We start from the raw sequence: 25,060 nt of genomic DNA on the forward strand, positions 1-25,060 counted from the left end.
ATTAGTATGTTTAAAAAGCAGCTACCCAAGAAACTTTGAATTTATTGACTAGTTACATGGGAAAAGTATAGTAGTAAAACATTTATTAGCTGTATCTTAATCTAATTGGAACTCTTAATTAATCAAAATGTTTAGAATTTTGAGATAGGAAACATTTTTTAAAAGCCCATGAAGAATTTAATACTAAAATAAATCAACTTTTTAAGAATGACTAGGTCTCAGTACCCGTTTAATGCAATTTCCTAAGTTATTTGTATCTTTTATGAAAAAAAGGAGAATCATCAATTAGATGGATGATCCTAGGGAATTACAAGGTCCAGAATCATATAAATATAACGTTTTCTACTTATAAAGGCAATTAAGTAGAATGTTACACATACTTATAATAGCCAAAGTCCATTAGCCATATCCCTAGCCAAAAGCCATGTATGTTTTGGCACTTATTAAAAAGTTAGCTTTCTGGGCTTCCCTGGTGGCACAGTGGTTGAGAGTCCGCCTGCCGATGCAGGGGACATGGGTTCGTGGCCCGGTCCGGGAAGATCCCACATGCCGTGGAGCGGCTAGGCCCGTGAGCCATGGCCGCTGAGCCTGCGTGTCCGGAGCCTGTGCTCTGCAACGGGAGAGGCCACAACAGTGAGAGGCCCAAGTACCACAAAGGAAAAAAAAAAAAGTTAGCTTTCAAATGATCATGGTCTCTATGATGAAGGTTGGGAAGTGGCAAGAGGCAAGGTAAGAGAGACAAGAAGGAGCTGAGTCACAAAGGGCTAAGGAACCAGAAAGCAAAAGTAGAGCTACTAAAGGATTTTAAGAAGAGCACAGTCATGGCGAAATTGACAGTAACGTGGAAGATGGATTGGGGAGGGAGAGACAAGACTGGTGAGTGGATCTGGTTAGAAGACTCACATTGGAATCTTAGCGTGAAGTGGTGAGGACTGACCCAAAGCAGTGGCAGTAGGGAAGAAGGTAGAGGGGAAGAGGGATAGATTTGAGAGATTAAGAAGGGATAGAATTGACAGGATTGGGTGATTGATTGGATGTGATGGATGAGGAAGAAGGATAATTTCCAGTTTGCTGGCTTGAGAACCTGAATAGATAGTGATGCTGTTTATGGTCTTGGTAACATGACAGGAACAAGGTTTCTGGAAGAATGATAGTAGAGGCTTAGGAAAATGATGAATTTTAGACATGTTGAGTATATGTGTGTAGGATGTTCTCCTAGGGATATCTTTTAGGCAGTTAGATATAAATGTTGAGGGCTCAAGAGAGATCTGAGTGAAGCTAGAAATTTGGAAATTAACAGCATTTGGCTCGTAATTGCACCTTGGAATTAGATATAATCATACAGAAAATGAGTCAGATGAGAGGAGAAAAGGCCCAAAGGGAGAACCTTCAGTGACATCAGAAAAAGAGAAGGGTAGGAAAAGAACCAATAAAGGAGATTGGGAAGGAATGGCCAAAAGAAGAAAAACCAAGAAAATATGGTATCATGGAAGTGGAAAAGAAAAGTTTATCTTCCTCAAAAGAAGATTTTGAGGGAAAGAAATGAGTGGTCATTGATGTCTAATGAGTCAGAAGTAAGGGAAAGCAAAGACAGATATATCCATTTGATTTGGGAGCAGGTGTGTTGATGTTGACCATGTAGAGAACAGCTTAAATGGGGTGGCAGGGCAGAAGCAAAGTTACAGGGCATAAATGGTGAATGAGAAGTGGTGGGCAGCTTTTTCAAGAAGTTTGTTGCACAGAAAGAGTAGATGGTAGCTCGAGGTGAGTATAGGGTACGGATAAGATGGCAAAGACTTAGATTTAAATGTGGATGAGCTGAAGCCAGTAAGGAGAAGTTGAAGATGCAGGAGAGAGAAGCGGCAATTGATGGACTAGAAGGAGGTAAGAGGGTTTGGGTTCTAGACCACATGTGGAGGGATTAGCCTTAGAAGGAGGGATCTCTCTTCTGTTATGACAAAAAGAAAGGATGAGTGTGTATATAACCAACCTGTGTTATTATTTTATTGTTGTGTTGATAAAGGCTCTTAATGAAGTAGATGATGACCAACGAGAAGGAACTGTTAACAGCCAGTCAGAAGAAAGTGAGAATGAGTTGGATAACCCTCTAAGCTCTCAGTCAAACACAAATGCGGACACGTAAGTATAGATGGCATAAGTATCTAAGATGCTTCCCTTTTTTCCAAGGCCATTTCTTCCCCCACCCCTACTTTATTGAGATACAATTGACATATAATGTTGTATAAGTTTATAAGGCATACAACATGTTGATTTGATATACTTATATAGTGCAAAATGGTTACCATCATAGCATTAAGTGATGGATGGTTAATACCTCCGTCACATCATATAATTACCATTTCTTTTGTGGTGAAAACATTTAAGATCTTCTCACTTAGCAACTTGCAAGTATAAAATAAAATATTATTAGCTATAATCACAAGAAGTTATTCATCTTATAACTGGAAATTTGTACCCTTTTACCATCTTCCCATTTGCTTCACCTCCCAGCCCCTGGTAACCACCACTCTGTTTCTATGAGTTTAGCTTTTTTATTATATATTTTTTAGTTTTTTAAAAATTGTTTTATTTATTTTTTTTGGCTGCATTGGGTCTTCGTTGCTGCATGGGCTTTTTCTAGTTGCAGTGAGTGGGGGCTACTGTTTGTTGTGGTGCACAGGCTTCTCACTGTGGTGGCTTCTCGTTGCAGAGCATGGGCTCTAGGCTTGTGGGCTTCAGTAGTTGCAGCACACAGGCTCAGTAGTTGCGGCACGTGGGCTCAGTAGTTGTGGCTCACAGGCTCTAGAGTGCAGGCTCAGTAGTTGTGGCGCATGGGCTTAGTTGCTCTGCAGCATGTGGGATCTTTCTGGACCAGGGCTCAAACCCGTGTCCCCCTGCATTGGCAGGCGGATTCTTAACCACTGCGCCACCAGGGAAGTCCCCTCAGCTTTTTTAGATTCCACGTATAAGTGATATCATACAGTATTTGTCTTTCTTTGTCTCACTTGTATTTCTCAGTGTAATATCTTCCAGGTTCATCCATGTTGTCACAAATGGCATGATTTCCTTCTTTCTCATGGCTGAATAATATCTCACTGTATATGTATACAGTGGAATACGATACGTATCTATGTATCTCAATCACATCTTCTTCATCCATTCATATGTTGACATATACTTAGGTTGTTTCCATATCTTGGTTATTGTGAATAGTGCTGCAGTTAACATGGGAGTGCAGATATCTCTCTGAGATCCTGTTTTCATTTCCTTTTGATATATACCCTGAAGTGGGAATCCTGGATCATATGGTAGTTCTATTTTTAATTTTTTGAGGAACTTCCACACTGTTTTCCATAATGGCTGTACCAATTAACAATGCCACCAACAGTGCACAAGGGTTCCCTTTTCTCCACATTCTCATTAACACTTGTTATCTCTTGACTTTTTGATGATAGCCATTCTTATTATAGATGTAAAGAGATACCTTATTGTGGGTTTGTTTTTTTAATCATTTTTATGTGTTTGTTTTATGTTTGCTTTTTTTAGTTTGCTTTCTGTTTTTGTTTTGTTTTTATTGTTTGTTTTTTTTGGGGTTCTTTTGTTTGGTTCTCTTGTTTTTTGTTTTCTTTGTTTTTTTACTTTTGTTTGGTTTTGCTTTTATTGTGGCTTTGCTTTTCATTTCCCTTATGATTAGTGATGTCAGGCACCTTTTCGTGTATGTACTTGTTGGCTATTTGTACGTCATCTTTGGAAAAATGTCTGTTCAGTTCCTCTGCCCATTTTTTTTATTGGATTGTTTGGCTTTTTTGCTATTAAGTTGTATGAGTTCTTTATGTATTTTGGATATTAACCCTTAATTAAATATATGATTTGCAAATATTTTCTCCCATTCCATAGACTGCCTCTTCATTCTGTTGATTGTTTCTTTTGCTGTGCAGAAGCTTTTTGGTTTCCTGTAGTTCCAGTTATTTTTTTTTGCTTGTGCTTTTGGTGTCAGATCCAAAAAATTGTTGCCAAGATCAATGTCAATAGCTTCCCCTATGTTTTCTTCTAGGATTTTTACCATTTCAGGTCTAATGTTTAAGTCTTTAATCCATTTTGAGTTAATTTTTGTGAGTGGTGTAAAGTAGGGGTCCAATTTCATTCTTTTGCACATCTTTATCCAGTTTTTGCAATGCTATATGTGTGTGTATATATATACACACACACACAAGTATTTAAGTTGTTTCCAATATTTTTCAATTAAAAAATGCTGCAGTGAATAACTTATGCATATGTATTTTTGTATGGTTGAAGGTGTGTATTTAGAGTAAATTACTAGAAGTGGGATTTTGGGATTAAAAGGTAAATGCTATGTAGTTTTTTTCTAAAATTACTGAATTCTGCTTTATGAGGGTTGTAGTATTTTGCACTCCTACTGGCAACTTACAAGAGTGTCTGCACCAGAGTGTGTTGTCAGACTTCTCTGCTGATTTCATAGGAGAGAAATGTTATCTCAGTGTAGTTTTACTTTGCCTTTCTAAGTGAAATTGATAATTTTGTCATATATTTAAGGGACATTACAGTGAATTGTCTATTCATGTCTTTTGCCCATTTTGCTTTTAGGGTTTTGATCCTTTTTTTTTATTAATTTGTAAGCATTCTTTACATATTAAGGCTGTTAGTCTTTTACCTGTGTAATATGTTATATTTTCTCCCAATTCGTTGTCTTTTGAATTTCTTTAACAAGTAAAAGATTTAAGAATATATATATAGTGCTCGCTTTGGCAGCACATATGCTAAAATTAGAACAATACAGAGAAAATAAACATGGCCCCTTTGCAAGGGTGACACACAAATTTGTGATGCATTCCATGTTTAAAAAAAAAGAATATAGGGCTTCCCTGGTGGCACAGTGGTTGAGAGTCCGCCTGCTGATGCAGGGGACATGGGTTCGTGCCCCGGTCTGGGAAGATCCCACATGCCGTGGAGCGGCTGGGCCCGTGAGCCATGGCCACTGAGCCTGCATGTCCGGAGCCTGTGCTCCGCAACGGGAGAGGACACAACAGTGAGAGGCCCGCGTACCCGCAAAACAAAACAAAAACAAAAACAAAACAACAACAACAAAAATATATATATATAGTTTGAATTTATCATTCATTGTTTTTACATGTGGATCTTGAATCATACTCTGAAATTCTTTCCTAAAACTGATTTTAGAGGAATTCACTCATGTTTTCTTCTGATACTTCTGTGGTTTTATTTTTTATTTAGTTCTCTGATCCATTGAAAGTTTATTTTGGTATGTGGTATGAGGTATGGCTCTGCTTCTTATGTTTTCCTAAATTGGTATCCAATTGCCCCAGCACCATTTATTACTGCCCCACTGATCTGAGATTCTGCCTGCATACATTAATTACCGTGTGTACCTGGATCTACTTCTGAATTTTCTAGTCCACTGGCCTTGTTTCTGTAGTCATGCTCCAATACCACACTGTTTGTTTTTTTGTTTTTTTTTGCGGTACACAGGGCTTTTACTGTCGTGGCCTCTCCCGTTGCGGAGCACAGGCTCCGGACACGCAGGCTCAGCGGCCATGGCTCATGGGCCCAGCCGCTCCGCAGCATGTGGGATCTTCCTGTACCGGGGCACGAACCTGTGTCCCCTGCATCGGCAGGTGGACTCTCAACCACTGCGCCACCAGGGAAGCCCACCACACTGTTTTAATTAGAGTTTATATTGTTTTAATAGACTTCCCTCCTAGCCTTTTCCAGTTCAGAGTTTTCATAATGATTGTTACATGTTTATTCTTCTGTATGAATTTAGTGTCAACTTATTTAACATCATAAAAAAGTTTATTGATATTTTTGTTATATTAATAAATTAACTAGAGAGACCTGACATCTTTATTATGCTGGGTTTTACTATCCAAGAACAAAGAATGTTTTTCAATTTGTTAATGTCTACCTTTTTGTTTTTGAGGAGTATTTTAATGTTTTTTTCATATACGTTTCCTCATTTCTTATTAAAATTATTCCTGAGTATTTTTGTTGTTGGTTACTATTTTATTTTATTATTTATTAATTTATTTTTTGAGAGAAGGAAGGATTTATTATTACTTGCAGCAAGTAAGATGAGCTCGGGGGATATTTCCCAAAGCAGTGTCTCCCCAAACAGTAAAATCGGGGAAGTTTTAAGCTAAGAGTACGTGCATATTCATGAAGAGGCTTGAGCAGAGGAGAATTCAGCATAGAATTGGGACAAATGTTGGCAGAGTCCAAGCTTTAGTTGATTGAAGTCAGGAGGGTCAACATCATCATTCCATCTTCCACCTAGGTGGGGGCCTTAGTTCCTGCAGAGCTCAAAAACTGTATCAGATTGTTATGTATATCCCTTGAGGAGCAATTAGCACTCGTTTTATTGCTGAACTTTTGTTTCTTGACTGCGTTTTCTTTGTTACTGAATTCCCTTACTTCCCTTAAGATCATTAACTACCGAGACTGGTTCAAGGGCAAGAATTGTGGTCAGGCTTAGATCACAAAATGGCTTAGGCCAAAAGTGGCTTCTCTCTCTCTCTCTCTTTTTTTTTTTTTTTTTTTTTGCGGTACGCGGGCCTCTCACTGTTGTGGCCTCTCCCGTTGTGGAGCACAGGCTCCGGATGCGCAGGCTCAGCGGCCATGGCTCATGGGCCCAGCCGCTCCACGGCATGTGGGGTCTTCCCAGACCAGGGCACGAACCCGTGTCCCCTGCATCGGCAGGCGGACTCTCAACCACTGCGCCACCAGGGAAAACCAGTTTTCTTCTTTTTTTTGCATGTTGGGGGCAGGAATTTTCATTAGCTGAAATATTTCAATTTCAGTTTTCTGTTTTGATATACTGCCTTTGTTATACTGTACATTTTGTGGAGAGGGTTGGGAGTTTTAGGTGATTCTTCTGTCAATTATGGTGAGGCACAGCTTATTTAGAGCCTTTTTAAAAAAAAAAAAAGTGTTGGTGGGTTAAAGTTGGCTTGTTCTCCAATATCATGGTTCTCTTTTGTCTTGAAGGACTTTTGCATCTTTTCTCCTTTAGCACTCAGCCTCCAAAGGGTACCTCTCCCTTCATGTTCACCCTCTTCTCCTTAAGAAGTGATGCCTTCCCAAGACTACCACCTTGGGTTCTACAAACTTCTTGGTGGTGTTATGATTGCCCAGGGTTTTTGTTTTTTTTTTAAGTATTTACATACTTAGAGTGGACTTTTTCTTTCTAGAGGTGATTTTTGTCACCATTAGGCTCTCAGCTTTCCTTTTCGCTGTGCAGTTATTTTGAACTGCCCCCATTCTTTGCAAAGGCTTCTTACAGGAGCTCAAGAAATATCTTTGCTGGAATTTGATGCTTATGTTTCTACCTACAGGTAGTTTGAAGTTAGTAGTATTCTCTGTCTTCCAATAATATAGAAGGTATGGGTTATATGCTGTTTTATTTGCTTTTCTTGTTTCACTGTATAGTTTTTTGTAGGATGTGTAGAGTAATTCAAATTTATCTGGTCACCATTTTGTTAGGAATACCTGGAAATATGTATTATCTTTTAAGTACTTTTTCTTCCAGAACCTAAATATAACTAATCTTGTACAGAATTACGTTTATTCTTCAAGCAACAGAAATTTATTCTCTCACAGTTCTAGAGGCCAGAAATCCTTAATCAGTTTCATTAGACTGAAATGAAGGTGTTGGTATTGCCACATTCCCTCTGGATACTCTAAGTTATAATCCACGCCTTGCCTTTACCAGCTTCTGCTGGTTGGTGGTGTGTTTTTGGCTTGTGTCCACATCACTCCAGCCTCTGCCTTCAGCTTCACATCACCTTCTCCACTTGTGTGTGTCAAAACCTCCCTCTGCTTCTCTCTTAAGGATGCATATTATTGCATTCAGGGCCCACTTGGGTAGTCCAGGATCATCTCCCTATTTCAAGACCCTTAACTTAATCCATCTGCAAAGTCCCTTTTTAGTCAGATAAGGTAACATTCACAAGTTCCAGGGATTAGGTTATGAGTATCTTTTGGAGGGCCATTCTTAAGCCTACCATAGATAGTATTGTCTTATTTTGTTGTTGTTATTTGATATAACCTAATTCTTAAAAGTATAAACATTAGAGGTGGTAATGGGAGTTCAAACTGGTTTGGATTTTCCCAACTTGTACAGAAATCTCGTTATGACACTTTTCTTAGGACTTATCCTGAAGGTTGGACTTAGACCTAACTAACACTGTCTTACAGAGGAGTCTTTCTGATGCTTTGGTAACTAGCCATAATGTGAATGGACCACATTACAGCCTTTTGTTAACTAAACTTAATAGCAACTAGTGTTCAATGTGCTGTCCACAGGTTGCTTTAAAGCAACTCCTCTAGGTTGAGGTTTGTAGAGCCACTAAATAAGATTTCCCCTTTCCTCTCTCATTGTTGTTGTTGTTCTCCCATAACAGTTTTATTGTTTTATAGTTCACATACCATACACTCTACCCATTTAAAGCATAATATTCAAAGATCTTCAGATTTTTAGTATTTTCATTGAATTGTTCAACCTACAGTCAATTTCAGAACATTTTTGTTACCCTCAAAGAAGCCCTATACTCTTAAATAGTCAGACCCTATTTTCTCCCAAACCTTTCAGTCCAATCTAATTTGCTAGATGAATCTGTTTTTTTTTGTTTTTGTTTTAAATCTCTGTAGATTTGCCTGTTTGGACATTTCCTCTGTATAGAATCATGCAGTATGTGATATTTTGTGTCTGGGGTCTGTCACATGTTTTCAAGATTTATCCATATTGTGACATGTTAGCACTTCATTCTTTTTATGGCTGAATAATATTCTTTTGTGTGGATAGAGCACATTTTACTTATCCATTCATCAGCTGGTGGACATTTGGGTTGTTTCCACTTTTAGACCCTCTACCTCTTTTAAATATTAGTCTAGTTGGGGAATAGACAAAGAAATCAGACAACTGAAGATTGAAAAATCAGCTTTATCAGTGATAAAGCTGATTACAGCAAAAGGCTTATCTCTCTCACCCGCTACACCGTAGCTCTTCTTCTCATTCCCTCTCCCCGCCTCCCTGAAACACAGGGGCAGAGTCTGCTCTAGTCACTTTACTTCAGTGATGAGCAGCAACTGTGCTCTGAGGACAAGCTGCTTCATAGAAACCATGTACTTTCTCTAGAGAAAGAGAGAGGAGGACATAACCTATAGCACAAAACTTCAGAAATGGCAAATCGCTCCTGGTTTAGGAGCCAGCATAGCTAGGAAACTGGGAGGGAGATGGAATGATTCCTTCTAACACTGAGAAGACTGGCATTTTAGATTTTTATCTTCTAAGTTAAAGCAAAACATATTTCTCTTTGATTATGAATTATTAAAAGTTTCTTCAAATCAAACATGTAAACAGTTGAACAAGTTAAATGATAGTACTTATTAATTCTAATATAGCTTGTTGTCCCATAATTTATAGGTTTCTCCACAAAATAACGGAAGATAATTCCGAGTTAATTAATAAACTATGGACTGATATTCAGCAGAAAGTAGCAACACAATCACAAATAACAACCTCTTCAGGAACTCCATCATCTGCTTCTCCATCAGGAGAACAAAAAGGTTTGGTTCCTGACTGTATTAGTTCTCCCAGAGTAGTAGCTTACTTTATTATGTTCTTTCTTAAGCACAGTAATTTTTTAAAGGAACATTACTTGAGTTTTGACTGTCTTAGCCTGGTTGAGTAAATACTCATTGACCTGTCGATTGACATGCTTAAAATTTTTTTGTTGTTGTTCACTTGAGATACTTTTGGAAAAATTCTCCCTTTTAGCTGCTCTGAATGCTACCAATGCTGTTAAGAGAATCCATACGAGGCTTCAACTGGAAGAATCTCCTGAGACTCTAGACTCAAGCTATGTAGTGAGACAAGTGCTGAACTCAAGGAAGCAAAAACAGCTGCTAAATAAAGGTTCAGTCTCTTAATTGACAAAGTGGGTTATTAAACATGTAACTTGACACAGCTCTCTTAGTTTATTAGTGCATGTCTTTTCCCTTAAACTCATCCAATTGGATCCTACTAAGTAAGAGTTTGTTGAATGGTAGCCAGGCAATGCCTCCTTTTATTCCATGTAACTCTAGAAGGATGGTTCTCATCCATTCATTATAGATAGTGTAAATCTGGTTCAAACAGTATAGATTCTTTATGAGAAAATGATGATAACTTGATAAAAAACCTTTTATAAATTGTGAACAACAGTCAAACGTTTTTCTACTGTAATTTTTCCCAGTCTTAACATAGAATGACTTCTGTCATTATCAGTGAAAAGAAAACCAGATTTGCGTGCTCCTTCAAAACAGAAGAATAGCGTGTTATCAACCAGCACAGCCTCCACAGACTTACCGAATAGCAGTAACCCCAGCCTAGATGTCCTCAAACACATGATACATGAAGTGGAACATGAAATGGAAGAATATGAGCGGTGGACAGGACGCGAGGTCCGGGGGCTCCAGAACAGTCAGGGTCTCACCGGCTTCACCCTGTCGCTCGTGAGCTCCCTCTGTCGCCTGGTTCGGTACCTTAAAGAGGTGAGGTTATTAGAGTCTTCTCTTCTGCCAGACTAATGGCAGAAATGGGTAGGTTTTTCCCCTCTACACTTGAATTATTGCAATCTCCAAATAAAGTATAATCAAATTTGAATAGTTTTGTTTAAAATACCTCAGCTTTAGATGATCTGTAGTAAAGGTTTATCCTCTTAATTTTCCTCTACATCCTTATACAGATAACATCAGATAAGTGATGTTGATTTTAATATGAGCTTTAGTAAAATGTAATTAGTTAGGTAAATCTGCTATAAATAAAATTATATCTTGTGCTAATACTTCATATTACTGTTTGGCAGTTACAGGTTAATGAGAACTACTAAACATGTCCTCATTCTACTGCTTTTCTCTGCTTGCTATTCCCACTTCAGTTCAGTTGGGAGAGTGGTATGCCTGTAATCTGTAGACACAGATTAGGAAAATTCTTCATATTATATGTATCACTGGTAACTTGGGCTTTGCTTCAGTGTTTGAAATGGGAGACATTTTATTGTTGTAAAAGTAATTTATAAGACAAGCAAGAATTGTATCTTTTATTTATTTTTTTTTACATCTTTAAAGAAATGTATCTTTAATTCATTTGTGAATAATAATCAGTCCTCAGAATACTGTGGGATTAGAAATGGTTATGTATTATACCTTTTTAAAAAACCTATTTAAACTGTTATTTATTTTTTATATATTTAAATTTGTTAAGCAAATATGACCAAAAACTGTTTAAGGAAATTTTATCTTTTAAAAAAAGTTGATTCATCACCCTAATTTACATGTATCAGTTTCTCTGGAGATGTCTTCCTAAATTTTCTTTTTAAAAAATTAATTAATTAAAATGTTTACTTCTGTTTTATATTTTTTAATTTAATTTAATTTTTTATGTTGGAGCATATTTGATTTACAATGTTATGTTAGTTTCAGGTGTACAGAAAAGTGATTATACATATACATATGTCTATTCTTTTTCAGAGTCTTTTCCCATATAGTTTATTACAGAGTGTTGAGTAGAGTTCCCTGTGCTATACAGTAGGTCCTTGTTGATTATCTATTTTATATATAATAGTGTGTATATGTTAATCCCAGCCTCCTAATTTATCCCCAGCCCCCACTGCCAGCCTTTCCCCTTTGGTAACCATAGTTTGTTTTCTAAGTCTGCTAGTCTGTTTCTGTTTTATAAATAAGTTCATGTGCTATACAGTAGGTCTTGTTGGTTATCTATTTTATATATAGTAGTGTGTATATGTTAACCCCAACCTCCTAATTTATCCCTAGCCCCCCTGCCCCCCTCCACCAACCTTTCCCCTTTGGTGACCATAGTTTGTTTTCTAAGTCTGCTAGTCTGTTTCTGTTTTGTAAATAAGTTCATTTGTATCATTTTTTTTAGATTCCACTATAAGTGCTATCATATGATATTTGTCTTTGTCTGACTTACTTCACTTAGTATGATAATCTCTAGGTCCATCCATGTTGCTGCAAATGACATTATTTCATTCTTTTTTTATGGCTGAGTAATAATCCATTGTATATATATACCACATCTTCTTTATCCATTCATCTGTTGATGAACATTTAGGTTGCTTCCATGTCCTACCTATTGTAAATAGTGCTACAGTGAACATTGGGTTGCATGTTTCTTTTCGAAGTATGTTTTTCTCCGGATATATGCCCAGGAATGGGCTTGCTGGATCATCTGGTGGCTCTATTTTTAGTTTTTTAAAGAACCTCCATACTGTTCTCTGTAGTGGCCATACCAATTTACATTCCCACCAACAGTGTAGGAGGGTTCACTTTTCTCCACACCCTTTACAGTATTTATTGGTTGTAGACTTTTTGATGATGGCTGTTCTGATAAGTGTGAGGTGATACCTCATTATAGTTTTTTTTTTTTTTTTTTTTTTTTTTTTTTTTTTTTTCTCGATTCAGAGCCCACACTCTTTATTTTTTAAATTAAATCCGACATACCATATTACATTAGTTTCAGGCGCACAACAAAGTGATTCCACACTTTTAAACATTAGGAAATGAATAACACGATAAGTTTGGTTACCATCTGTCACCATACAGGCTTATTACAATATTATTGACTATATTCCGTGTATGTACATTCCATCCCCGTGACTTATTTATTTTATAACTGGAAGTGTGTACCTCCTAATCCCTTCACCTATTTTACACAACTCCCCACCCGCTCCCCCTCTGGCAACCACCAGTTTGTTCTCTGTGTCTCTAACTCTGTTTCTGTTTTGTTCCCTGTGCTCACTTGTTTTGTTTTTGAGGTTCCACATACAAATAAAACCGTGTGGTATTTGTATTTCTCTGTCTGCCTTATTTCAGTTAGCATAATACCCTCTAGGTCCATCCATGTTGTCGAAAATGGCAAGATTTCATTCTTTTTTATTGCTGAGTAATATTCCATTGTGTATATGTATACCACTTCTTTTTTTTTTTTTTTTTTTTTTTTTTTTTTTAAACATCTTTATTGGGGTATAATTGCTTTACAATGGTGTGTTAGTTTCTGATTCACAACAAAGTGAATCAGCTATACATATACATATGTTCCCATATGTCTTCCCTCTTGCGTCTCCCTCCCTCCCACTCTCCCCTTCCCACCCTTCCAGGCTGTCACAAAGCACCGAGCTAATATCCCTGTGCCTTGCGGCTGCTTCCCCCCAGCTATCTACCTTACTACGTTTGTTAGTGTGTATATGTCCATGACTCTCTCTCGCCCTGTCAAAACTCACCCTTCCCCCTCCCCATATCCTTAAGTCCGTTCTCCAGTAGGTCTGCGTCTTTATTCCTATCTTACCCCTAGGTTCTTCATGACATTTTTTTCCCTTAAATTCCATATATATGTGTTAGCATACGGTATTTGTCTTTTTCTTTCTGACTTACTTCACTCTGTATGACAGATTCTAGGTCTATCCATCTCATTACAAATAGCTCAATTTCATTTCTTTTTAAGGCTGAGTAATATTCCATTGTGTATATGTGCCACATCTTCTTTATCCATTCATCCGATGATGGGCGCTTAGGTTGTTTCCATGTCCTGGCTATTGTAAATAGAGCTGCAATGAACATTTTGGTACATGACTCTCTTTGAATTTTGGTTTTCTCAGGGTATATGCCAAGTAGTGGGATTGCTGGGTCATATGGTAATTCTATTTGTAGTTTTTTAAGGAACCTCCATACTGTTCTCCACAGTGGCTGAACCAATTCACATTCCCACCAGCAGTGCAAGAGTGTCCCCTTTTCTCCACACCCTCTCCAGCATTTATTGTTTCTTGATTTTTTGATGATGGCCATTCTGACTGGTGTGAGATGATATCTCATTGTAGTTTTGATTTGCATTTCTCTAATGATTAATGATGTTGAGCATTCTTTCATGTGTTTGTTGGCATTCTGTATATCTTCTTTGGAGAAATGTCTATTTAGGTCTTCTGCCCATTTTTGGATGGGGTTGTTTGTATTTTTGTTATTGAGCTGCATGAGCTGCTTGTAAATTTTGGAGATTAATCCTTTGTCAGTTGCTTCATTTGCAAATGTTTTCTCCCATTCTGAGGGTTGTCTTTTGGTCTTGGTTATGGTTTCCTTTGCTGTGCAAAAGCTTTGAAGTTTCATTAGGTCCCATTTGTTTATTTTTGTTTTTATTTCCATTACTCTAGGAGGTGGGTCAGAAAGGATCTTGCTGTGATTTATGTCATAGAGTGTTCTTCCTATGTTTTCTTCTAAGAGTTTGATAGTTTCTGGCCTTACATTTAGGTCTTTAATCCATTTTGAGCTTATTTTTGTGTATGGTGTTAGGGAGTGATCTAATCTCATACTTTTACATGTACCTGTCCAGTTTTCCCAGCACCATTTATTGAAGAGGCTGTCCTTTCTCCACTGTACATTCCTGCCTCCTTTATCAAAGATAAGGTGTCCATATGTGCGTGGGTTTATCTCTGGGCTTTCTATCCTGTTCCACTGATCTATCTTTCTGTTTTTGTGCCAGTACCATACTGTCTTGATTACTGTTGCTTTGTAATATAGTCTGAAGTCAGGGAGCCTTATTCCTCCAGCTCCTTTTTTCGTTCTAAAGATTGCTTTGGCTATTCGGGGTCTTTTGTGTTTCCATACAAATTGCAAAATTTTTTGTTCTAGTTCTGTGAAAAATGCCAGTGGTAGTTTGATAGGGATTGCATTGAATCTGTAGATTGCTTTGGGTAGTAGAGTCATTTTCACAATGTTGATTCTTCCCATCCAAGAACATGGTATATCTCTCCATCTATTTGTATCATCTTTAATTTCTTTCATCAGTGTCTTATAATTTTCTGCATACAGGTCTTTCGTATCCTTAGGTAGGTTTATTCCTAGATATTTTATTCTTTTTGTTGCAATGGTAAATGGGAGTGTTTTCTTGATTTCACTTTCAGATTTTTCATCATTAGTATATAGGAATGCCAGAGATTTCTGTGCATTAATTTTGTATCCTGCTACTTTACCAAATTCATTGATTAGCTCTAGTAGTTTTCTGGTAGCATCTTTAGGATTCTCTATGTATAGTATCATGTCATCTGCAAACAGTGACAGCTTTACTTCTTCTTTTCCAATTTGGATTCCTTTTATTTCCTTTTCTTCTCTGATTGCTGTGACTAAAACTTCCAAAACTATGTTGAATAAGAGTGGTGAGAGTGGGCAACCTTGTCTTGTTCCTGATTTTAGTGGAAATGCTTTCAGTTTTTCACCATTGAGGATGATGTTTGCTGTGGGCTTGTCATATATGGCTTTTATTATGTTTAGGAAAGTTCCCTCTATGCCTACTTTCTGGAGGGTTTTTATCATAAATGGGTGTTGAATTTTGTCGAAAGCTTTCTCTGCATCTATTGAGATGATCATATGGTTTTTCTCCTTCAATTTGTTAATATAGTTTATCACATTGATAGATTTGCGTATATTGAAGAATCCTTGCATTCCTGGAATAAACCCCACTTGATCATGGTGTATGACCCTTTTAATGTGCTGTTGGATTCTGTTTGCTAGTATTTTGTTGAGGATTTTTGCATCTATGTTCATCAGTGATATTGGCCTGTAGTTTTCTTTCTTTGTGACATCCTTGTCTGGTTTTGGTATCAAGGTGATGGTGGCTTCGTAGAAGGAATTTGGGAGTGTTCCTCCCTCTGCTATATTTTGGAAGAGTTTGAGAAGGATAGGTGTTAGCTCTTCTCTAAACGTTTGATAGAATTCACCTGTGAAGCCATCTGGTCCTGGGCTTTTGTTTGTTGGAAGGTTTTTAATCACAGTTTCAATTTCAGTGCTTGTGATTGGTCTGTTAATATTTTCTATTTCTTCCTGATTCAGTCTTGGCAGGTTGTGCATTTCTAAAAATTTGTCCATTTCTTCCAGATTGTCCATTTTATTGGCATAGAGTTGCTTGTAGTAATCTCTCATGATTTTTTTTATTTCTGCAGTGTCAGTTGTTACTTCTCCTTTTTCATTTCTAATTCTATTGATTTGAGTCTTCTCCCTTTTTTTCTTGATGAGTCTGGCTAGTGGTTTATCTATTTTGTTTATCTTCTCAAAGAACCAGCTTTTAGTTTTATTGATCTTTGCTATTGTTTCCTTCATTTCTTTTTCATTTATTTCTGATCTGATTTTTATGATTTCTTTCCTTCTGCTAGCTTTGGGGTTTTTTTGTTCTTCTTTCTCTAATTGCTTGAGGTGCAAGGTTAGGTTGTTTATTCGAGATGTTTCCTGCTTCTTAAGGTGGGCTTGTATTGCTATAAACTTCCCCCTTAGAACTGCTTTTGCTGCATCCCATAGGTTTTGGGTCGTTGTGTCTCCATTGTCATTTGTTTCTAGGTATTTTTTTATTTCCTCTTTGATTTCTTCAGTGATCACTTCATTATTAAGTAGTGTATTGTTTAGCCTCCATGTGTTTGTATTTTTTACAGATCTTTTCCTGTAATTGATATCTAGTCTCATGGCGTTGTGGTCGGAAAAGATACTTGATACAATTTCAGTTTTCTTAAATTTACCAAGGCTTGATTTGTGACCCAAGATATGATCTATCCTGGAGAATGTTCCATGAGCACTTGAGAAAAATGTGTATTCTGTTGTTTTTGGATGGAGTGTCCTATAAATATCAATTAAGTCCATCTTGTTTAATGTATCATTTAAAGCTTGTGTTTCCTTACTTATTTTCATTTTGGATGATCTGTCCATGGGTGAAAGTGGGGTGTTAAAGTCCCCTACTATGAATGTGTTACTGTTGATCTCCCCTTTTATGGTTGTTAGTATTTGCCTTATGTATTGAGGTGCTCCTATGTTGGGTGCATAAATATTTACAATTGTTATATCTTCTTCTTGGATCGATCCCTTGATCATTATGTAGTGTCCTTCTTTGTCCCTTTTAATAGTCCTTATTTTAAAGTCTATTTTGTCTGATATGAGAATTGCTACTCCAGCTTTCTTTTGGTTTCCATTTGCATGGAATATCTTTTTCCATCCCCTTACTTTCAGTCTGTATGTGTCTCTAGTTCTGAAGTGGGTCTCTTGTAGACAGCATATATAAGGGTCTTGTTTTTGTATCCATTCAGCCAATCTGTGTCTTTTGGTGGGAGCATTTAGTCCATTTACATTTAAGGTAATTATCGATATGTATGTTCCTATTTCCATTTTATATATTGTTTTGGGTTCGCTACTATAGGTCATTTCCTTCTCTTGTGTTTCGTGTCTAGAGAAGTTCCTTTAGCATTTGTTGTAAAGCTGGTTTGGTGGTGCTGAACTCTCTCAGCTTTTGCTTGTCTGTAAAGGTTTTAATTTCTCCATCAAATGTGAATGAGATCCTTGCTGGGTAGAGTAGTCTTGGTTTCAGGCTATTCTCCTTCATCACTTTCAGTATGTCCTGCCACTCCCTTCTGGCTTGTAGGGTTTCTGCTGAGAGGTCCGCTGTTAACCTTATGGGGATTCCCTTGTGTGTTATTTGTTGTTTTTCCCTTGCTGCTTTTAATATGCTTTCTTTGTATTTAATTTTTGACAGTTTGATTAATATGTGTCTTGGCGTGTTTCTCCTTGTATTTATCCTGTATGGGACCCTCTGTGCTTCCTGGACTTGATTAACTATTTCCTTTCCCATATTAGGGAAGTTTTCAACTATAATCTCTTCAAATATTTTCTCAGTCCCTTTCTTTCTTTCTTCTTCTTCTGGAACCCCTATAATTCGAATGTTGGTGCGTTTCATGTTGTCCCAGAGGTCTCTGAGACTGTCCTCAGTTCTTTTCATTCTTTTTTCTTTATTCTGCTCTGCAGTAGTTATTTCCACTACTTTATCTTCCAGGTCACTTATCCGTTCTTCTGCCTCAGTTATTCTGCTATTGATCCTATCTAGAGTGATTTTAATTTCATTTATTGCATTGTTCATCGTTGCTTGTTTCATCTTTAGTTCTTGTAGGTCCTTGTTAACTGTTTCTTGCATTTTGTCCATTCTACTTCCAAGATTTCGGATCATCCTTACTATCATTATTCTGAATTCTTTTTCAGGTAGATTGCCTATTTCCTCTTCATTTGTTAGGTCTGGTGGGTTTTTATCTTGCTCCTTCATCTGCTGTGTGTTTTTCTGTCTTCTCATTTTGCTTATCTTACTGTGTTTGGGGTCTCCTTTTTGCAGGCTGCACTTTCGTAGTTCCCGTTGTTTTTGATGTCTGTCTCCAGTGGCTAAGGTTGTTTCAGTGGGTTGTGTAGGCTTCCTGGTGGAGGGGACTAGTGCCTGTGTTGTGCTGGATGAGGCTGGATCTTGTCTCTCTAGTGGGCAGGTTCACGTCTGGTGGTGTGTTTTGGGGTGTCTGTGGCCTTATTATGATTTTAGGCAGCCTCTCTGCTAATGGGTGGGGTTGTGTTCCTGTTTTGCTAGTTGTTTGGCATAGGTTGTCCAGCACTGTGGCTTGCTGGTCGTTGAGTGAAGCTGGGTGCTGGTGTTAAGATGGAGGTCTCTGGGAGATTTCCGCTGTTTAATATTATGTGGAGCTGGGAGGTCTCTTGTTGACCAGTGACCTGAAGTTGGCTCTCCTACCTCAGAGGCAGAGCCCTGACTCCTGGCTGGAGCACCAAGAGCCTTTCATCCACACGGCTCAGAATAAAAGGGAGAAAAAGTAGAGAGAATTAGTAGAAGTATGAGGAAAGAAAGAAGGAAAGGAGGAAAGGAAGGAAGGAAGAAAGAAGCAAAGAAGGAAAGAAAGGGAGGGAGGGAGGGAGGGAGGAAGGAAGGAAGGAGGGAAAGAAGGAAAAAAAGACAGAAAGAAAGATGATACAGTAAAAATAAAATAAAGTATAATATAGTTATTGAATTAAAAAATATTTAGAAAAAAAAAAAGGGACGGATAGAACCTTAGGACAAATGTTGGAAGCAAAGCTATACAGAGAAAATCTTACACAGAAGCATACACATACACCTTCACAAAAAGAGGTAAAGGGGGAAAAATCATAAATCCTGCTCCCTGAGACCACCTCCTCAATTTGGGGTGATTCGTTGTCTAAAGGAGGGAGGGAAGGAAGGAAAGAAAGAAAGAACGAAGGTAAAGTATAATAAAGTTATTACAATTAAACTTAATTATTAAGAAAAAGAATTTTTAAAAAAAAGTCATGGACGGATAGAGCCCTAGGACAAATGGTGGAAGCTAGAGTATACAGACTAGATGTCACACAGGAGCATACACGTACACCTTCACAAAAAGAGGAAAAGGGAAAAAAATCATAGATTTCGCTCCTAAATTCCACCTCTTCAATTTGGGATCATTCCTTGTCTATTCAGGTATTCCACAGATGCAGGGTATATCAAGTTGATTGTGGAGCTTTAATCCGCTGCTTCTGTGGCTGCTGGGAGAGATTTCCCTTTCTCTTCTTTGTTTTCACAGCTCACAGGAGCTCAGCTTTGGATTTGGCCCTGCCTCTGCGTGTAGGTCGCTGGAGGGCGTCTGTTTTTTCGCTCAGCCAGGACGGGGTTAAAGGAGCCGCTGATTCGGGGCCTCCGGCTCACTCAGGCCGGGGGTTGGGGGATGGGGGTAGGAGGGGCACTACGTGCGGGGCGGGCCTGCAGCTGCAGAGGCAGCGTGACGTTGCGGCAGAGGCCGGCGTGACGTTGCACCAGCCTGAGACCCGCCGTGCGTACTCCCGGGGAAGTTGTCCCTGGATCCCGGGAACCTGGCAGTGGCGGGCTGCACAGGCTCCGCGGAAGAGGGGTGTGGAGAGTGACCTGTGCTCGCACACAGGCCCCTTGGTGGCGGCAGCAGCAGCCTTAGCGTCTCCCGCCCGTCTCTGGGGTCCGCGGTTTTAGCCGCGGCTCGCGCCCGTCTCTGGGGTTTGCGCTTTCAGCCGCGGCTTGCGCCCGTCTCGGGGGCTCGCGCCCTCAGCCGCGGCTCGCGCCCGTCTCTGGGGTTTGCGCTTTCAGCCGCGGCTCGCGCCCGTCTCGGGGGCTCGCGCCCTCAGCCGCGGCTCGCGCCCGTCTCTGGAGTTCCTTTAAGCAGCGCTCTTAAACCCCTCTCCTCGCGCACCAGGAGACAAAGAGGGAAGAAAAAGTCTCTTGCCTCTTCGGCCGGTGCAGGCTTTTCCCCGAACTCCCTCCCGGCTAGTCGTGGTGCACTAACCCCTTCAGGCTATGTTCAAGCCGCCAACCCCAGTCCTCTCCCTGAGCTCCGTCCAAAACCAAAACCCGAGCCTCAGCTCGCAGCCCCGCCCGCCCCGGTGGGTGAGCAGCAAGCCTCTCGGGTTGGTGAGTGCTGGTCGGCACCGATCGTCTGTGCAGGAATCTCCCCGCTTTGCCCTCCGCACCCGTCGCTGTGCACTACTCCGCGGTCCCGAAACAACCCCCTCTGCCTCCCGCAGTTTCCGCCCGCGGAGGGGCTTCCTAGTGTGTGGAAACTTTTCCTCCTTCACAGCTCCCTCCCACTGGTGCAGGTGCCGTCCTTATTCTTTTGTCTCTGTTTTTTCTTTTGCCCTACCCAGTTACGTGGGGAGTTTCTTGCCTTTTGGGAGGTCTGAGGTCTTCTGCCAGCCTTCAGTAGGAGTTCTGTAGGAGTTGTTCCACGTGTGGATGTATTTCTGGTGTATCCGTGGGGAGGAAGGCGATCTCCGCGTCTTACTCTTCCGCCATCTTCAAGGTCCCCCCTCATTATAGTTTTGATTTACATTTCTCTAATAATTAGCGATGTTGAGCATCTTGTGCTTTTTGGCCATCTGTATGTCTTCTTTGGAGAAATGTCTATTTAGGTCTTCTGCCAATTTTCTGATTGGGTTGTTTGTTTTTTTATATTGACCTGCATGAGCTGTTTATATAATATATTTTGGAGATAAATCCCCTGTTGGTCACATCATTTGCAAATATTTTCTCCCATTCAGAGGGTTGTCTTTTTGTTTTGCTTGTTGTTTTCTTTGCCGTGCAAAAGCTTTTAAGTTTAATTAGATCCCATTTGTTTGTTTTTATTTTCATTACTCTAGGAGGTGGATCCAAAAAGATAGTGCTGCGATTTATGTCAGTTACTGTTCTGCCTAAGTTTTCCTCTAAGAGTTTTATAGTATCCGGTCTTACATTTAGGTCTCTAATCAATTTTGAATTTATTTTTGTGTATGGTGTTAGAGAATGTTCTAATTTCATTCTTTTACATGTAGCTGTCCAGTTTTCCCAGCACCACTTATTGAAGAGACTGTCTTTTCTCCACTGTATAATCTTGCTTCCTTTGTCAGAGATTGATTGACCATGGGTGTGTGGGTATATTTCTGGGCTTTCTATCCTGTTCCATTGATCTATAAGTCTATCTTTGTGCCAGTACCATACTGTTTTGATTACTGTAGCTTTATAGTATAGTCTGAAGTCAGGGAGCCTGATTCCTCAAGCTCCATTTTTCTTTCTCAAGATTGCTTTAGCTGTTCAGGGTCTTTTGTGTTTCCATGCAAACTTTAAGATTTTTTTGTTCTAGATCTGCAAAAATGCCATTGGTAATTTGATAGGGATTGCATTGAATCGGTAGATTACCTTGGGTAGTGTAGTTATTTTTACAATATTGATTCTTCCAACCCAAGAACATGGTATATCTTTTCATCTGTTTGTGTCATCTTCGATTTCTTTCATCAGCATCTTATAGTTTTAGGAGTACAGGTCTTTTGCTTAGGTAGGTTTATTACTAGGTATTTTATTCTTTTTGATGTGATAGTAAATGGGATTGTTTCCTTAATTTCTCTTGCTGATTTTTTGTTGTTAGTGTATAGAAATGCAACAGATTTCTGTATTAATTTTGTATTCTGCAACTTTACTGAATTCATGGATTGCTCTAGTAGTTTTCTGGTAGCATCTTTAGGATTTTTTTATGGGCCATGCGAAGAACCATAAATATTACTTACTCTGCAGGCAAAGGGAAATCCTTGACCTGTCCTCAACAAAGGAATAACACAAATGGATTAACATACTGAACCTATCCAGGTTCTGCATGGTGGACTCATTGTAGGAGAGCAGAGCTCCCACTGTTCTTTCCCCACATCATTGCAAGGAATAATGGTTTTGCTTTCTCTGAGAAAAAGCAAGGAGGGAAAAATACCTCCACCTTCATTAGGTCCAGAAGCTCCACCTGGGGAAGAATTTTCACTAAATGTAATCACTGATTTCCACTGGACTGCTGATGAGATCTTTGTTAAGTAGAACATATTTCTTCAATTCTTACACCTGAACATATCTCCTCTCCCTATTATTTTACCTAGAAGCAAAAACAATGTCCGAAGATATGCAGTTCTAGCAGGAGTAATAGTGCACACATTCTCAAGCAGGACACCTTTTGGAGTAATTCAGAAATTACAGCCACAGGTCTGTAACAAAGAGAAATGGATATGGTAGCTCTCTGAAAAACAATAATGCATCATGCAAGTAAACATTATTACCAGGAGTTCAATACCAAATATGTGTAAACTAGGACAAGCACCTGCACTAAACTTCTGGTTCTCATCACTTGGTCCATTGAGTCTCTATGTGTAAGCAAGTATCAGAAAAAGAAGTTTGGCACTGCCATGACAATAAATCTATCAAAGTTGGAAGCATTGAACTCTGTGAATTATTTCCCAAAATACAAAGCTCAAGCTGGAAAGAGTTGTATTCACCTGAGGCATTTCTGTGAAAATAAATATTACATAAAAGAGACAATGGACATAATCAGTGTCTAGATTGATACAGGATATTTAGTGACTTTCAGAAGACACTTATGATATGCAAAATTGCATTCTCTTCTTGTTTGTAATTATTATACTGAAATGTATTGAGCAAACACTTTGATGTAAATATTGAAGCAGCTATTTGCTTTTTAACACAGTAGTGCAAGGTCATTTCTCCAAATTGGGGGGGAAATTAAAACTACATGAGTAGCTCTGGAATGTCACACTGATGTAAACGTTACTATTTAGATTAAACTATCAGTTTCAATGACTATGGAAAAAAATTGAAAAGCATTTTTCCCATTTAAACTTATCAGACAGATAATACCAAAGTAGGGACACGATTTTCCCCTTGGCTCTGGTTAGTCTCGTATGTAGAAAGTGTATGGATAATTTTTCAAGCTTATCAGGGCCTATAGACATACTGACTACATTGTTCTGCAGGGCACAGATCCTACTGGCTTGAAGAGATACTGCAGAAGCCTATCAGCTAGATGAATGTACCTCTCATGTTTTTGTTTCCTGGTTGAGTACATAGATCAAAAAGGTGGCATGTTTTTTTTTTTTTTAACATCTTTATTGGAGTATAATTGCTTTACAATGGTGTGTTAGTTTCTGCTGTATAACAAAGTGAATCAGCTATACGTATACATATATCCCCATATCTCCTCTCTCTTGCATCTCCCTCCTACCCTCCCTATCCCACCCCTCTAGGTGGACACAAAGCACCGACCTGATCTCCCTGTGCTATGCTGCTGCTTCCCACTAGCTATCTATTTTACATTTGGTAGTGTATATATGTCCATGCCACTCTCTCGTGTTTGTGGTTTTTACAGTTTTTTTCTCGTAGTTGATTTCTAATCTCATAGTGTTGTGGTTAGAAAAGATGCTTGATATGTTTTCAGTTTTCTTAGATTATTGAGGCTTTCTTTATGGCCCACTATGTGATCTATCCTGAAGCATGTTCTGTGTGTACTTGAGAAGAATGTGTATTCTGCTGCTTTCGGGTGGAATGTTCTATAAATATCAATTAAGTACATTTGGTATAATGTATAATTTAAGGCCTGTGTTTCCTCATTGATTTTCTTGTCTGGATGATCTGTCCACTGATGTAAGTGGAGTGTTAAAGTCCCCCACTCTTATTGTGTTACTGTAGATTTCTCCTTTTATGGCTGTTAGCATTTGCCTTATATACTGAGGTGCTCCTATGCTGGATGCATGTATATTTACAATTGTTATATCTTCTTGGATTGATCCCTTGATCATTATGTAGTGTCCTTCTTTGTCTCTGGTAACAGTCTTTATTTTAAAGTCTATTTTGTCTGATATGAGTATTGCTACTACAGCTTTGTTTTAATTTCCATTTGCATGGAGTGTCTGTATGTGTCCCTAGGTCTGAAGTGGGTCTGTTGTAGACAGTATATGTATGGGTCTTGTTTCTGTATCCATTCAGCCAGTCTGTGTCTTTTGGTTGGAGCCTTTAATCCATTTACATTTAAGATAATTACCAATATGTATTTTCTTATTGCCATTTTAAAAATGATTTTGGGATTGTTTTCATAGGTCTTATTTCTTCCCTTCCTCTTTTTGTTCTCTTTTCTTGTGATTTGATTATCTTTGATGTTGTATTTGGATTCTTTTTCCTTTTTGGTCTGTATATCTATTGTAGATTTTTGGCGTGTGGTTATCATGAGGTTTTGATATAGCAGTTTATATATATACAATATTGTTTTAAGTTGTTGGTCTCTTAATTTCAAATGCATTTCCAATATCCTGCATTTGTACTGTCCTCACGATTGTTGATTTTGATATCATATTTGTGTATGGATGATTTCCTACCTTTACTGTATGTTTGCCTTTACCAGTTAATTTTCCCATTTGTAATTTTCTCATTTCTTGTCGTGGGCTTTTCTTTTCCCCCTAGAGAAGTTCCTTTAGCATTTGTTGTAAAGCTGGTTTGGTGGTGCTGAATTCTCTTAACTTTTGCTTGTCTGTAAACCTTTTGATTTCTCCATCAAGTTGGAATGAGAGCCTTGCTGGGTAGAGTGTTCTTGGTGGTAGGTTTTTCCCTTTTATCACTTTAAGTATATCTTGCCACTCCCTTCTGGCCTCAGAGTTTCTGCTGAAAAATCAGCTGATAACCTTATGGGGATTCCTTTGTACGTTATTTGTTGATTTTCCCTTGTTGCTTTTAATATTTTCTCTGTCTTTAATTTTTGTCAATTTGATTAACAACTTATTGACGGGCAATGTATTAATACATCTTTTGTTACCTGAACGTTATTGACCAGAGATGTATCAGTACGTTTTTAGAAAG

The 25,060-nt window shown here is 38.6% G+C and overlaps 1 protein-coding gene and 1 non-coding gene across 8 annotated transcripts in view; both read left to right on the forward strand.

Moving 5' to 3' along the window:
* SPICE1 (spindle and centriole associated protein 1) overlaps nt 1-25,060 on the forward strand; it is a 70,356-nt gene that overhangs the window by 20,806 nt on the left and 24,490 nt on the right. For all 7 annotated transcript variants that reach the window (XM_032631399.1, XM_032631404.1, XM_032631405.1 and 4 more), the window contains 4 exons: nt 2,024-2,139; nt 9,461-9,603; nt 9,815-9,952; nt 10,304-10,569. In XM_032631399.1, the coding sequence (XP_032487290.1) occupies nt 2,024-2,139; nt 9,461-9,603; nt 9,815-9,952; nt 10,304-10,569 (663 nt within the window). The remainder of the gene's footprint in view (nt 1-2,023; nt 2,140-9,460; nt 9,604-9,814; nt 9,953-10,303; nt 10,570-25,060) is intronic.
* Nucleotides 4,755-4,861, forward strand: LOC116753764. The gene has a single exon (XR_004349863.1). It is a non-coding gene; the product is annotated as a U6 spliceosomal RNA (small nuclear RNA).

The sequence above is a fragment of the Phocoena sinus genome, chromosome 4, assembly GCF_008692025.1.
Source record: "Phocoena sinus isolate mPhoSin1 chromosome 4, mPhoSin1.pri, whole genome shotgun sequence".
NCBI lineage: Eukaryota > Metazoa > Chordata > Mammalia > Artiodactyla > Phocoenidae > Phocoena > Phocoena sinus.